This window comes from Dipodomys ordii, unplaced genomic scaffold, assembly GCF_000151885.1.
Source record: "Dipodomys ordii isolate 6190 unplaced genomic scaffold, Dord_2.0 Scaffold61, whole genome shotgun sequence".
Classification (NCBI taxonomy): domain Eukaryota; kingdom Metazoa; phylum Chordata; class Mammalia; order Rodentia; family Heteromyidae; genus Dipodomys; species Dipodomys ordii.
The window spans coordinates 2,863,244-2,880,161 of record NW_012267277.1 but is presented as its reverse complement, the minus strand read 5'-3'; the positions used below and the strand labels follow the sequence as shown (position 1 = coordinate 2,880,161).

The following is a 16,918-nucleotide window of genomic DNA, read 5'->3' as shown; positions in this document are numbered from 1 at the left end:
AAAAAACCCACAATTCTCTAATATGTGCATTTTGGTTTTTAAAATTTTTTAATAATATGTACTTTTTTAAAGTAAGAGAAAGACCAGTAACCAAATAGGAAGACAAGAAATTGATAGAAATAGAGAAAAAGAAAACATTTGAAGGACTTTTATTCATGTAATGTAAGAGTAATACAAATGAAAACTGGTAAGATATTTTTACCTGTCAGATTAGCAAATATCTGAAAGTATCTTAATATAGTATTGGTCAGCACTTGGAAATAGGCTTCCTCTTTATACCATTGGAGGGCTGTGGATTGTCCTCTTCAGAGGACAATTTAGTGCTTTTCTATATGTACATGTGTGGTTTAAATTAGATACATAACGTTTAAAACAAATGTGTTTATGTACAAAATCATAACTATGTGAAATTTAAGTGTAAAATTGTGCTTGTAATTGGAGATAAGAGCAAAGCTGTACATACAGTACAACAAAAGACTGGTAACCTAAATATCCCTGATAGAACCATCATACATTAGGAACTCTGAAACAGAGATGAGGGCATTTGAATTTATGGAGTATATTTTCAGTTGTATTCAATTGGCAAAAAAAACCATGACTCTTGTCATGGTGGGAAACGTATGAATCTACATGGAGAGGCAGGGCCTGCTACTGTTGGTCCACTCCAGGCTCTTTCATATCTTATCCAAAGAAACTGAAAGATTCTAAATTTTCACGTGAGCTAGGCACTGGTGGCTCAGGCTGAGATCTGCGGTCACGGTTCAAAGCCAGCCCAGGCAGGAAAGTCTGTGAGACTCTGATCCACAATTAACCACCAGAAAACAGGAAGTAGGGCTGGGGCTTAAACTGGTAGAATGCTAGCCTTGAACAGAAGAGCGCAAAGACAGCACCCAGGCCCCTGAGTTCAAGCCCCATGACCAACAAGAAAAAAACAATTCAAGTGCCCTTTTATATTTTTGACATATATTTTTTTTAATATTTGCCTAACAATCTAGTAATTATGTATCCATCTCAACCATGTCAGTGATCAAAACCACATGTACATAAATGACACTCTTTAAAATCCTTAGTCATTTTTATACACCTAGTTTTTAGCTACACTACCCTGAACGTCAGGTATGCTAGCAAAAATATATGGTTTTTGGTAAAGAATAATGTTCTTTCCCCTTGCAGCAAGCACTGAGTTCTGCAAAGCTGGCATTTTTATTCACAATAGCCATTATTGGTCACAGGTTCTGTCCTGGGGAGCCACTAACTACAAACATATATTGTTATCTTAAATCATACGTTATACTTTACTCGGAGCATTTTTGTTCTGTGAACAGTCCAAAGTTTTAACATTTAGGTTTGCAAAGTGAAAGAAAAAATAATTAATAAATAACCAGGCATTTTGATGGATGCTTTCATATACATCTCTCTAGGTACAGTTGTTATGAGAACTTGTAAAGTTGGAATTGTGAGGTCGTTTTTTTTTTTTACTATATTTTATTATTGTTGTAGAGGTGATGTACAGAAGGGTTATAGTTACATAAGTCAAGTATACATTTCTTTTTGAACCATTACTCCTTCCCTCTCTCCCAATTTTTCCCTCCCATCCCACCTACCAGATGTGTAGTTCATTTTCCACACAGTATTTAGTGAGTACCATTGCTGTAATTGTTCACCTATGTCCTGCTTTTTCTGTGCCCTACCCTACCCTCCCAAAGATAAACTAACAAATCAAAGGAAACAAAAACAACAGCAACAACAACAACATCTTGTTTCCATTTTTTGGAGTTCATTTCAATAAGTATTATTTTATATAATCATATGCACATAGCTATTAAGCCTTTGTGATCCTCTCCTAAGAATATCCTCCTTTGATCTCACTGTGTGTGGCCTGTATAATTTATAATGTCCCAGTGTTGTTGTGTTTTTGTTTTTGTTTTTGTTTACCATCCCAGTGTGTTTACAAATAAATTTATAGGCACATTCTAGTTATCACAAGTGAGGGAAACTATACAACCTATACCATGAAAAAGTGAGCTCTTTTTAAAGATGAAACTGAGCTCAAGGCTCAGACCCAAGCCTGTGGAGCTCCAGAGCACAAAGCTTTCCACACTCTCAGGACATGTAAGAGATTGAGAGGTGTTCCTTTGAAAGCCCTAAAACACTCTATGATTCTTTTTTATTATTTCAAGAATAACACCATTCTGGTCACATTGAATTAGATGGAAAACTTAGGAACCAGAGCTGGGGCCAGGGTGGGAGGTGGAGATGGGGGGGGCAGGAAGAAATTCAGAGTGAACATTGTAAAAGAGTGTGGCCTGCTGGGCGCTGGTGGCTCATGCCTGTAATCCTAGCTACTCAGGAGGCTGAGATCTGAGGATCATGGTTCAAAGCCAGCCCGGGCAAGAGAGACCATGAGACTCCTATCTCCAATAAACCACCAGAAAACCGGAAGTGGCGCTGTAGCTCAAGTGGTAGAGCGCTCGCCTTGAGCTGAAGAGCTGAGGGACAGCGCCCAGGCCCAGAGTTCAAGCCCCATGACCCACCAAAAAAAAAGAGTGTGGCCAAAAGAACTGAACAGTGGGTGATTGCATCCAGTTGAGTTTTCATAACCCATTCAAGTCTTGTGTTAGCCTCAGTTTTTCACTTTCCTGGATGGATAATAGTTTTAAGACTTCCTTTGTAAAGGTAATATGTAGAATTGTAGGAAACCTGGAAAATACAGAAGAATATGAAAAGAAAATTACGATCTCTTGCCATCAGCTACTTTTAAGTTTCTTATTTTGCCTATACACATGTGTTTATATGTGTATTTGTGTGAATATACATATACACATATATAGTGGTTATAATTATAATGAATATAATTAATATAATTGCTTTTGGGGTTGGTGGGGGCTGAGCTTGAACTCAGGGCCTGGGCTCTGTACCTGAGCTTTTGTACCCAAGGCTAGCACTCTACCATCTGAGGCACTGCTCTACTTACAGCTGTTTGGTGATTAATTGGAAACAAGAGTTTCATAGACTTTCCCGCCTGGGCTGCTTTTGGACCATAATCCTCAGATCTCAGCCTCCTGAAAAGCTCTTTTTTAAGTTAGAATTTATACCTTTGCTTATTCATGAAAAGATAGGAAATTTAAATCTAAACAAATTGTGTTTATAGTAAGGGCCAATTCTAGGACATTCATTTTCTCCAACTTGTAGAATATGATACAACATATCCACCTGTGTGTGTGTGTGTATGTGTGTGTGTGTGTGTGTGTGTGTGTGTGTGTGTGTGTATGGATATATATGTTGGATTATATATATCCATATACATATATATGGATCCAACATAGATAGATTTCTAGAGTGATAATTACTAATATAAGCAGTACTAACATTCCTATTTTAGACATATAGTTTTTATTACAAAAGTTACATTTATTTTTACTTATTTCATTCAGTTCCCTTATCATTATTCAAAGTCTTAGAACAGCATCTTGTAACATGTAAATGGCAAAAGCACTTCCTAGGTCTTTTTCCTGGAAAAACAGGCAGAAACCAGTCAGAGGTACTTGTGGAAGGATCTAACATTCCTTTTGAGACAGATTTCCAAATTGCTTTTCAAAATGTTGTGCCATTTATACCCTTACAAATTGCTTGTAAGACTCATTATAACATTAACTCTGGAGAGGCTTCAATATGTTTTGTTTAGTGGTAGATACATAAGAGTATAATAGATGCCCTTAATCAGATTGTGGAATCAGGAGTCCTCAATGAGATGATTTTAGGATCTTTCTGCAGTGGTGTTAATATAAAGCACAGGAGAACGTAGGAATTTTTCAATCTTATCAGCAAAGCCACTGCATACATCACCATGGACCATTCGGTAGACAGGGCAGTGTATTAGACATTCACAGAGAGATAAAGCCTCAGTCAAAGGGCTAGGAAAACTGGAGTGAATAATGTTTATTATGCTAGACTCTTTATGTAGAGAGGGTCTCAGAGGTTAACTTACTTGACAAGGTCATATTTCTAGTTAGAGATTACATAGATTTAATCCAGGACTTTCTGGTTCTGAAATTCATTGTCTATTGATTATATCTAGGCCTCATAAAGTATTATTTGAGATTTTTCAAGTTTTGTTTGTGCATATTTTACATAAAATGAAAAATTACTAGGAAGAGTTAACTGTAGTGCCACATACCTATAATCCCAGAGGCTGTGCAGAAGTATCACTAGAAATTATATGGAAGTATTTTAAAAAATTATTCATCATCATACTCTTCAGAAACAATCATTTCTGTGTTTATTTCCCAATCATATCTGGTCACATTTTAATCATAATTGATCATGGTATAGGTATAAATGTCTGTATGTATGTGTGTACATATGGTTTTCTAAACTGATTCATTTTATTTCATGCTTTAAATGTTGTGATGTCATTCATTTATTTTAAAACATTATTAATGGCTATAAAATATTCCATTAATTTATGACTGAAACAATAGTTTTAAGTGGGTTCCAATTTTTTTTTTTGCTCTACAGCTAATGCTGTAATGAACATCCTAGAGCATGAATCTTTGTCCATATTTTTATGTTCATTTAGGATAATCCCCAGAAGTAGGTTTCCAGAGTGACAATGCCTTTTAAGAGCTTCAGAAGCCTTTCAGGAAAGAATGATACAATATAGTGACCATTATAGTGTTTCATTTTTTTTTTGTTTTACTATGGCTGTAGCTTATAACTTTCATCTGTCCCTAAGCATAGACATGTTGGCCTCTGATCAATAAATATATACTATCAAATGAAACACACAGCATACACATAGAAATTAATCATAGCTAATAGAATTTGTAATAACCATCAGAAATAAACTGAAATTAGCTGAAACAAAGATTTTTGTTAGTGGTGGTGGTGGTCGTGGGGCTTGAACTCTGGATTTGGGCACTGTTCCTGCGTTCTTCAGCTCAAGGCGAGCACTTTACTGCTTGAGCCACAGTGCCACTTCTGGTTTTCTAATGGTTTATTGAAGATAAGAGTTTCACGGACTTTCCTGCCAGGGCTGGCTTTGAACTGTGATCTTCAGATCTCAGCCTCCTGAGTAACTAGGATTACAGGCATGAGCCACCGGTGCCCAGCACAAAGCTGTATTTTTATCCTTTAAAAATATGAAAACCAGCTGGGCACCAGTGGCTCATGCCTGTAATCCTAGCTACTCAGGAGGCTGAGATCTGAAGATCATAGTTCATAGCCAACCCCAGGCAGAAAAGTCCCTATATAAGACTCTTATTTCTAATTAACAATCAAAAACAAGAAGTGGAGCTGTGGCTCAAAGTGGTAGAATGCTAACCTTGAGCAAAAGAGCTCAAGGCCAGTGCCCCAGGTCCTGAGATTAAGCCCCACACCTGACAAAAAAATAATTATATATGTAATACATATTTTATATATATATATATATACATATATATATATATATGAAAAACAGGGATTGACCTGTAATCCTAGCTACTCAGGAGGCTGAAATCTGAGGAACCCAATAATTTAAAGTCAGCATAGGCAGAAAAGTCCACAAGATTTTTATCTCCAATTAAGCAGCAAAAAGCTAGTAGCAGAGATGTGGCTCAAATGGTAGAGCACAAGCCTTAAACAGAAATAGCCTGAGCAAGAATTCGAGGTCCTGAATTCAAACTGTAGTGCCAACACACACACACACACACACACACACACACACACAAACACAAGAAAGGGAGGGAGGGAAGGAGGGAGGGAGACATCATTGCGAAGTGCCTCCTTTCCAGAGATTTTGGTAACATAAGATCAAAATAGATTCAGTTTAAGTCACTTCGGTCCCCTCTCCCTGTGTGCATGCAATAACCTGAAATATTTTGTGCTTTTCTTCCTACTTGCCATTTTACCCCAAATTGTGATGTAGCCTGAGCCTGTACCTCCTGAGGACCCTCCATCCACATAGAAATAGCAACAAAGCAAAGCCATCTAATTGAATTGGTTCCTTTCATGATATTTGTGTACTATTGACACATTAGACATGTCATGCAAATTGTTACCATACATGTTAAATAATGCTAATGTATTTAAGCTAGAATTCATTAGCTTTTCAGGAAGGAAGCTGGTGAGTATGTTGTTCTATAATAATTCACTAGCGATAAGGAGGCTTTAATTTCATGCCCGGAGGGCTGTGTTTCTTTGTTGTGGTGGTAACTTGTTTGTAAAGACAAAAGATGTGCAGAGATAATAGAATAAGGTAACTGACTGCATAGATGTGATAAAAAATAATAACAATAATGGAAATTCAGTGTGGTTATCTTCTAGATGCCAAACATCTGGATGAGAACTACATCCACTCAATCATGTGGAGATTTCTAAATCTCTGAATGCTGGCTCAAGTATAAGCAGAGGCTGTTGTATTTTCAAAGGATTTTTTAAAAAAGGCCATGCTCTATGATGCTATGAACCATGGAAACCCAGGCCGTGGAAGCTTGTCAATATCAATAGACTTTTTTTTGCAAGAAAAGCACTCGAGTATTATCCTGTGTTCTCTTGTGACCTTGCTGGGAATAGTGTTTACATCCCTCAATGAAGTCAATAGTGTTGGTTTTCTTTAGAACTAGCCAAGAGCCAGGCACTGATGGTTCACAACTGTAACCCTAGCCACTCAGGAGCCTGAGATCTGAGGAGGGTGGTTCAAAGCCGGCCTGAGTTGGAAAGTCATTGAGACTCTTATGTCCAATTAATCACAGAAAAAGCCAGAAGCAGTGCTGTGCTCAAGTGATAGAGTGCTAGCCTTGAGCAAAAGGAGCTCAGGGACAATGCTCAGACCCAGAGTTCAAGCTCCAAGACCAGGAAAGAAATAAAGGAAAAAAGAAAGAAAGAGAGAGAGAGAAAGAAAGCAAGGAAGGAAGGAAAGAAGGAGGGAAGGGAAAGAAAGAAAGAAAGAAAAAGAGAGAGAGAGAGAGAAAGACTGGCCAATGGATTTTACAGTTACCAGCATTTTTTTATTTTCTTTTTTTAATTTCATTTTTTTATTAATGAAAATCTCACAGAGGACTTTTAAAGAGATACAACAGCACAGTTAGAGATTAGGGACCTGGATATTTCAATTAGGTATTTAACGAACTCACTTTCTGTTTATGCCACTGCTCTCTAACTCCAACTTTCCTTCACTGGCAGGTGGCCATGGAAAACATTTAGGAACATCACCATTTTCCGATTACATGGAATTCCGTTTAACTCTGTATTCCTGAACGTGTTCAGGGTCTCTTTTCTCCCAGTAACTAGCACATTCCTGGGTAGGTGATAAGATCAGAAGTTGACTTTAAATGAAGTTCAGTTTCTCACAAGTTCTTTTTAGAGAGGACCTCACACTGAGTTTCAGAAAATGAGGTGCATATTGATATGTGAGATGAGAGAACACATTCTGAGTGAGGGAATGGCCAGAATTGTCTGATTGGTTCTCAGAATTGGGTTTTGATGTCTTTGGTTGTTTGGAGATTATTTCTTTCTCTGGGGAAGAAAAGTTCCAAAAGGCCCCTTCCCCTCCACTTTCAAGCACTGAAGTCTCAGAGTTAAAATTTTGACTCCCCTTGCTGAATGGCAGATGAATCTGCATGCTCCATCTGCCTCTTTCCCAGCTCTGTCCGGTGCTTGGGCATCCTCCCTGGGACCTCTAGTCGTTTGAGACCTCTTTGAGTTTTTATTTCTATTACTTTTAGGCTCCTATTCTCCTTTTCTTACCTATGGCCAGTGGATTCTAGCATCTGAGGAGACCATTGAGTATCGGTCACTTTTGTAACCCAGTCATGGGCAATACGTGGCAAGTGTTAGAATAAGTAAGGTGAGAATAAGAGAGAGCATATGACCATAATAAAAGCTATCTCTGATGCACTCCAAAAGTTAATCTTGGTAGAGTCCCAGGGGATAAAAAAACAATAGGGAGATCAGCCACCACTTTCATGGAGTTGGAACTTCGGTTATACAGAAAACAAATTTGTCTTAACATTTTGTATCAGAGAGAAGAACTACCTATCAGGGTTTAGGGGACTTCCTGTCATGCTTTTAGTGTCTGGAAGTAAATTCTGAAGCTCAAAACTCACCTGTTCTCTTGCATTATTTTTCTAATGTTCTTATCAACCTCAGTTACCCCAGCCTAGGTGAAACCGGCCACAGGCACACTGCCCTTCAAAAGGCAGCTCACCTTCCAGTCACCCTCTGCACTGAAACCTAGATTCTCTCTCTTTTCTACCTCTCATAACTATATATATTTCACTAGTTGCCAAACTAGAACCATCTACCTATTCGCAAAACAGGCAGCACAGACTCACATCTTATTTGTTAGATCTAGGAGATAAGGAAGCATCAGTTCATGTTGGTACAAATATTTTTAATATCTAACTTCCTTCTCAGTCATATTTTTTCCCTTGTCAGGAAAGCACTAACTACTTCTATTCAGAATACATCAACTGGAAGGCCCTGGTGGCTCACACTGGTAATCCTAGCTACTCAGGAAGCTGAATTCTGCAGATTGCCATTCAAAGTCAGCCTGGGCAGACAAAGCAGTAAAAACCCTTACCTTTACTTAGCCAGCAGAAAGCCCAAGTTGAGGTAGAGCACCAGTCTTGAGCAAAAAAAGCCAAGTAACAGTGCAAGGGCCTGAGTTCAAGACACAAAACCAAAACCAAAGCATACACACACACACACACACACACACACAAATATATTTATAGAGTTCTTAACAGCAAGTGCAGATGTAATTGGTGAGTGAAGGTTATTTCACACTAAATCATTTGGAAATGTCATGATTCATTTATTCAGACACATCCCTTATTTCCTACCTAGAAAAATGAAAGAAAGAACAATACAAACTAGAATTCTTATTGGCTACTGGCATTGAGCACCTTCATTTCTGAGACCTAGACACTTAAGTCCTTCTAGGGACCCCAGCAGAGTTGTAAAGACCAGTGCTGATGAGGTCTCTATACTCTTCCCCCTTATCCACACAGTGCCTAGAGAGACTTCTGAACACTCAGAGGCCCTATAAACTATAGCTTATAAAGAAAGAACTGCCCTTGACCATTCTTTCAGCCCTTCCTGAGGCCAGCCCTTCCTTTCTGGCATTTCCTGTATTGCCTAAGTGACGTATTACAGAATCGGTAATGCATAAAAAAAGACAATGTGACACAGTACAATATGGGGTCAAATTCTTCGCTGAGATTTTGATAGTTACTAATTAAGACTCTAGCATTATGTGAAGAAAGACATTAGAGGGTGGGAAAATGTGGTGCAATTAATAAAGATAAGCTAATAAAGCTTCTTATAGGAAAATGGGCAACAGTGATATTGCTAAGTAAATAATTTAATCTGTAATAGTCATATATTTATATTGCTAAATGGATTTTCCTTGTTGACATTATAAAAGTCATCCATTACCCCTAAATGTCTACTAAGTCTCAAAAATGTCTCTATTAACCCTCAAAAATTATTTTAATGATACAAAAGATCACATTTATGATTTCCCAAAGCTCTTCATCCAGCATTTGATTATTGTTCTTGACAAGAAGTAAAAGTTATAATTAAAGCCAGGTTCATACCTGTAATCCTAACTGCCGAGATCTGAGGATCACAGTTCGAAGCCAGCCTAGGCAGAAAAATCCCCGTAAGACTCTTATCTCCAACTAACCACTCAAAACCCTGAAGTGGTGCTAGCCTTGAGCAAAAGAGCTCAATGCAACAATGATACTCTGTTGACACTATGTTGGAAATGAACTATACAACTTGAGGGGGAAGGGAGTAAGGAGGGATAAGCAGGAAAAAAATGAGGGAGGGAGTAACAGTGTTTAAAAAGAAATGTACTCATTACCTTACTCATGTAACTACAACCCTCCTGTTCATCACCTTTACAATAAAGATATTTTTTAAAAAGAGAGAGTTTGTTCAAGGATAGCACCCAGGACCTGAGCTCAAGCTCCGTGACCAACAAAAAAATAAAATAAAGTTATAATTAAGAAAGAATTAAGTGAATGCAATATAATGCCATAGTCAACACAATTATATGTAATTAGTCATCACTCTTCTTTTTCTTTCTTTTCTTGTGGTACTGGAAATTGAACACAGTGTCTGGTACTTACTTGACTAGGATGGAGTTTTGAAAAGTTATGCCCAGGCTGATCTTAAACCCTGTGCCCTTTTTCTTGATTCTGCAGTAATGTTGACTATAGTATAGGAGGTTGTTTGAATAAAATGTTTAGATGGTGGGGTTTTTTTTCTCCAAGAGTATGGCACCCTAGTTCAATGATTTGAGAAAAATCAAATTTAACTTATGTCATATCTTTTGTGGAATTACATCTGCTATTAGAGAATATCCTCTCTATTGTAGCTAGAAAAACAGAAGATGTCACAATTTTTTTCTTCCTTCCCTGGTTTTTCCTATGTCTCTGATTTTACTCAGAAGCTAACTTTCTACAGAACAAATTTCCCTTCACACCATTCTATGACTTTGATCCCTCAGGTTCCTTTGTACAATATCCGTTTTAAGATACGAGTATACTCCCACCTCTCGCCACTAACCAGAATAAACTCTGGTGCAGTTTAGTAGCCCTTGAAAGCATTAAAGCCCTTCTGGAATGTTCTGAAACCTAAACTGCAAGTTCTATTCCATGATTGCAAAAAGAAAAAGAAATATCCAGTTATTGGTGTTATAGTATTTATATACTATACTATATAATATTAGTATTTATATGCTATTTTATTTATAGGAAGCTAAATTTTTTTCTGTGATGAACTTTCTTTCAAATGGGAAGTTTTGGTCAATTAAAATAATGAACTATAATAGAAATGCCTTTCCAGATTTAGTAAGCTTGCTTTCGTCGATAGAGAAAAGCATGCCAAAGGCATGTATTCTGGGACCAGCTAACACGCTCTTTTATGCCATCATCAGTGTGGCAAAAATGTTGCAGGAAATTCTTCTGTGTCTAAAGCAAGCAGGATGATCAAAATCAACATATCACTAATAATGTAGCCTTAGTACCTGAACATACGCCTCATTTCTTTTTATACCTTCCCTACACACCTACCTATGTATGTGTGAACAGAATACTTTTCCTCTAACCAGTAACTAGTTCATCAGGTTATTTCACCTGCTAGCTTCCTCCTGTCTCCTTCACACTCCGTGAGTGCTAGGACCAAATGATAACTCTGGCAGATAATAGACCACCATTTTCAACATATAACTTTCTTTTGCCATTTCTTAAAGTGTATCAAAGTAAAGCCATGGGCTAAGAAAAGCAAATAATCAGGAGTTTATTTTACTGAACTTTTTAAAAATGAAAAAAAAGAAAAAGGAAAAGCTAAATTTCCCTCATACCCAGGATGGAAAGATATAGGGAAATAGCTAAATGCAAATTTTTGTCTCAATTCTGTTCAAACTAGTCTGACAGAAGATGAGGTACAGAAGAAAAACATTAGCTTCACATTACTAGACGATATGACATACCATATATTTAGATCATTTCCTATGAAATGATTTCTGAATCAGGCCTCCTTTAAAAAAATTCTAGGATAACAAAAAGTTTAAGAATGACAGTGGGCCCTCCTACTCATCCTTTGTTTGGTATGCCTGACCATGGCATCGTTGTGCCCCTAAAGTACAGATCTGTTTGAATGGCAGAGCTCTTACCGATAATTAGTGGAACTTGGGCCAGATTGGCGGGACTTTTCTCCTCACAAGAGGACCTAGAAGGGTGAACAGTTGTCTTTAAAGCAGAAAATCAAAGTAAGAGAAGTCGATGACATCAATAAGGGGAAAGAAATTATGCTTTTAGAAGTTGCGAATCTTCTTTGCCCTTGAGATGGTATGCATCTGGAGTTCGTTGACAATTATCATAATTACTGTTAAGAAATGTGGAGTTATGTTCAGCTAGCATCTAGAAGTCCTAGAAAGAAGAAATAACTCCTTGGAGTTGATGGTAAAGGACTGAATTGTGGGACACCAAGACAACAAAATGCACTTTGGTTTTAGAAACACAAAAGCCATTGTTTTGGGATGTTGTTGGTGTTGTTTGTTTGTTTTCTGGAGCGAAGTTCTGAAATATAAGCAAAACAACAACAGACCTATGAAAAGCATAGGCAATTGAAGTTTGGAACCTGAAGCCCCAGTGTGATACCTTTGTTTACACAGCAGCTCCAGTAGTTCTGCCCTACAGAAGGGATCTAGGAAAGCAAAAGTACCAACAGGACAATTTGAAGCACATTTTAGGTACCATAAACATTCCAACCACTCTCCTGGGATCTATAAAGGCAGTTTGTTCTAAATGGTTTTCACGTCCACCCTGGAGAGCCCATTCACTCTTTCTGAAAAGACTCCTCTTTCATCTCTAGATATAGAAGCCTCCAACCAGCTCATGACTTTTAGAAGAAAGTATAACAGCATGAAAAGCAAAGGTTTTAAGTGAACTGTGCTCCTCCCCTCTCTGACCCCAGAGCTCCTGTTTAACATAGCAAGTGTACTTTTGCGAATGCTCTGCATGTTCTAATTTGAAAGGTGGGATAAGAAAACAGCTCCTCCTCCGGACACCAACTTGACCCTGTTTAATCACAGCAGTCAGAAACCAGTTCCCCTCCTCCCTCCTGCTACCCCTTTTGGACTGTCTAAAATGCCCTTGCTAGCTACAGTGTTTGCACATTTCCTTGTTAATCAGCTGCGTCGGCTGGGAGACTGTATGTTTTGGTGTTGTTTGTGTGCGCAATCTCGTGCTGCTTCCTGAACGCATGTGTCCCTTCCTTCACAGCCTACTCGACACCCAGCACCTCCCCCGCAAACCGATTCGTCAGTGTTGGACCACGGGATCCAAGCTTTGTAAATATCCCTCAACAGACACAGGTGGGCCGCTCTCATCTTTTCCGTATGTGATGCAGCTTGTATTATTCATCAGGTGCATTTTGTTAACTGGTCTCCAGGCACAGCAGGCCGCATGGCCCAGCCCCTTTTCCTCCTGACTCTGGTCCCCCACCAGCCCACCCTCCCCCCCCTCTCCCCTCCCCCCCCCAGCCCTTCAGCCACATTTCTCTGTATTCTCAAGGAATCCAAGCAAACACACCATCCGGTTTTGCTTGGGGTGCTGGGAGGGAGATCAGCCACTCCTCTGTGTTCATTATAGTTCCCCAGAAACCTGGCAAGCTTTCTAAAAGGAAGAGGTGGGGGGAAGGGTTTTTTGAGCCCTATTAAGTTGCTGTGAAGTTCCAGAAATAGGAGGCATTTAGAGGGGTGACTGCTGGCCTCTGGGAAACATGGAGAGGGTGGGCAGGGAATGAATAGGATGCATGTTTGAGAGAGGTGTGCAGAATGTCCACACCTCATTGGGACACACTGGGTAAATACGTTCAGGGCCTGGGACTATAGTTCAAGGAGAAAAGATCTTTCTTGAAAAACAGTTTCAGAGTGGCTGCTGAGAATTGAGAAGCAGTGAGCTTTTGTATTCCCAGGTACATGTGTAGAAGAATCTCAGGCTAGAATTAGGTTCAAGTTTTGATTTAAGAATAAACTATGCTCTGAGGGATTGGAACACGGCTCAGTGAGTAGAGCACTCGCCAGTGAACAAAGCCAGTGGCAGGTATGGAGTTTAAGTCCCAGTCTCGGACCTAAAAAAGAAATCTACTCCCTGATTTTCTAATTAGAATGGGATCCTATCTTATCCTAATTGATGCAAAGGAAAATATTTTCTCCATAAGGTTCTTAGCAAGGTGTTGGAAAAATTATTGAGTGGTTTAGGGCCTATACCTGGGTGTGTCATCCCTAGATGCCAAATTAGTAATTTGTTCATCAGTTTGTAAGGATGTGACCGGAATGGGGGCTAATGGATATAACATGCCTGCCTGCCTAGGTTCAAATGCTCCATCTTCACAGGGCTTTGCTTACAGCTCTGTGGACAGCACAGGCTGACCCACACTGACTCTGAAGATTCCCTTCACCCGAGCTGGGTCACAGGAACACAGCACTCCTGGAGCAGGGAGAGTCAAGGACGCAGAGAGGGCTGCCTCTTGGATTTCTCACTTCTGTTGTTTCTTCCTAAACTGGCTTGTACATAGTGTCCAGTATTAAAATCTCCTATTTCATTCCTCCCATAAACATCCAGTCATTTGCTTATTTTTTTTCCAATACTGTCAAAGATTCAGATATTTTCCTGGTGAGTTTGAAATTGCATCATCACCTTAAAACCATCTATGTTGAAAACAAACCAAAAGTTTAATGTTTTCCTTTGTTCTTTTATCCTCAGATTCTATGAAAAAGGACAATTGGGGCTGGTGCCTCTTTGTTGGGTGGTCACTTTATTTTCCCAAAGCTTGAGTTACTTTATTAAGAACCTTAAAAAATAGAACCTCTAGAATGGCCTGTTTGTACTTTACGGAATATTTTTATATAAGCTGTGACTCAGAACATTGAAATTGTACCCTATGTTCCATTCAGCTCATTTCCTCTACAGTCAAAACGTGTTATAGTCCAATATCTCTTTGTCTCACAAATGCCTTATTTAACCCAGGGACTCGGTCTTCATGAGGCTGACCACAAAAATTCAATTCTTAAAAATCCAAATTTTCCACGCATCTGGTTGGATGATGTCATATAAACTCAGTATTGGCATCTGGAACTAAAGTCCTTTGGTTTGCATTAAATATTTGGCATTACAGAGACAACAGCTTAGATGTTTCTTTAAAAAAAAAAACTGACACCTGCCACATTTGGCTTGAAGAAAGCTATTCCTAATTATCTTATGAGAAACTTTGCTAATGGAGTTGTCATTTGTTCATACATGTGAATATGTGTGCAGGTGTGCATGCCTTGAGATAAAAATTGTGCACTCTAAATATTTCAATGTGTACATGTTAACTTTTTTGAAAAGAAACTACTTTCTAGAACAATACAATAATTATCAATAGACCTAAATGCAGGCTCCCTCTCAGGGAGACATTGCCTAAAAGAGGGAAAGTTTGACAGGAATTCTCCAAAACATAATTGAAACAGAGTCTGCAGCTTAATTATTGCATTTTCTATGTTGATATAATCGTTACAAAGCCAGAAATATGTATTTACTGAAATATAGGAAAAGGTTTTTCTGGGAAAGCAGAATTTTGCTTTCTACCTCTGGTAAACCCAAGCAGATTTTTGAGCTTTCTCAGTGCAGAAGAGGTATCCTCTACTTAAGTCTGTGAATAAATGTAAGCTAAAAATCTGTCCCTCAAAGATATGTTCCCATTGGAAGTGTCTCAAAATACTCAAAGCATCATCCTATAGAAGATGGATTAGAGGTAATCCGGTTTTATTTCCTAGAGGGTATAAACCTATATATATATATATATATATATATATATATGGATACATACATATATATGTATATATACATATGTATGGGTGTGTGTGTGTGTGTGTGTAGGTTTTTAACTTACAGAAAGAATGTCCTGAAGAAAAATGAGTTACTTGATTGCATGCTGCCTCTATTTATTGAGTGTTTCCTACATGCTACATATTTTAGGACATTACCTGGCTACTCTTTATAACTACCCCAATGCAAGAGATATAATTGTCTCCACTTTACAGATGTGGAAATCAACACCAAAAGACCTGGTTGATTTTTTTTCCAAGGACATCAGACTGTAAGGAGTGAAAATTAAATACTGAGTTCTCTGTGATGGCAAAGCCTATACTCTCTAAGCATTCTAACTGTACTGCTCCCTGGACATATCCAGAGACTGGTGTTTAATTCTCAAGAATACTATAGCATCTTCCTGCTTTTATATCTGAAATCACATTAAAATCTTATCATTAACACCTATCCAAGTTTCAAAGGGATACTTGTACAATCCAAGTGTCTATCAGCACACAGATCACTAAATAAAATACAGTTGCCATATATAGTGGAATAGCCTTCCTCCTTAGAAAGGAAGAGAATTCTGATCCATGCCTCAGCATAGATGAGTCCTGATGACATTACAATATGTACAGTAAGTCATAGATAAATGTTGTATGATTCTGCTTACCTGAGATACCCAAAACTGCCAAATTGATAGAAACAGGAAATGGAGGTGTGGTTCAAGGGGGAGAGCACCAACCTTGAGCATAAAGAAAGAAAGAATATGAGGCCCTGAGTTCAAACCCCAGCATTGGCATGATAGAAAGAAAGAAAGAAAGAAAGAAGAAAGGAAGGAAGGATAGAAATAGAAAGTTGCCAGTGGTCAAGGGGAGGGTAGTATGTGGGAGGGTTTTTGAGATGATGGTGATGGTGTTCACACCACAGTGAGTGTCCCCGGTACCTCTGAACTGTACATTCAAAATGTTGTTCAGATGATCAATCTGTGCATCTCACCACCATTTAAAAAGTGTAATCAAGCCGGGCACTGGTGGCTCACACCTGTAATCCTAGCTACTCAGGAGGCTGAGATCTGAGGATCGCGGTTCAAAGCCAGCCCGGGCAGGAGGGACCGTGAGACTCCTATCTCCAATAAACCACCAGAAAACCGTAAGTGGCGCTGTAGCTCAAGTGGTAGAGTGCTCGCCTTGAGCTGAAGAGCTGAGGGACAGCGCCCAGGCCCAGAGTTCAAGCCCCACGACCGACCAAAAAAAAAAAAAAAAAGTGTAATCATTAGCGTAATTAAAGGCCCTTTACCCTCTCAAGAGGATAAACTACTACATTCTCCTGCCAGGCACGTAATAGGTACTCTACACACAGAGAGTGAATTTAATTTACAAAGAAGTTTTTAAATGATGGCTTTTTCCTATTACAGAACTGAAACATATTAACTATGGAAAGTACAGATGAGAAAAATAATAAAAATCACTTGTAGCCCTACTGCTAACATTTCCTTATAAATCCATCCCGACTGTTTCTACACATACAAATAAAATTGCAAAATGAGATCATATTATATACACTGTTCGGTA

The 16,918-nt window shown here is 38.6% G+C and overlaps 1 protein-coding gene across 2 annotated transcripts in view; it reads left to right on the top strand.

The window, feature by feature from the left end:
- Nfia (nuclear factor I/A) overlaps positions 1-16,918 on the top strand; it is a 372,020-nt gene that overhangs the window by 329,478 nt on the left and 25,624 nt on the right. Inside the window, exon 10 of one of the 2 annotated variants that reach the window (XM_013022282.1) lies at positions 12,774-12,865. The exons of the other annotated variant lie outside the window; for it this stretch is intronic. Within the exon in view, the coding sequence (XP_012877736.1) occupies positions 12,774-12,865 (92 nt within the window). The remainder of the gene's footprint in view (positions 1-12,773; positions 12,866-16,918) is intronic. 2 annotated transcript variants of the gene reach the window in all.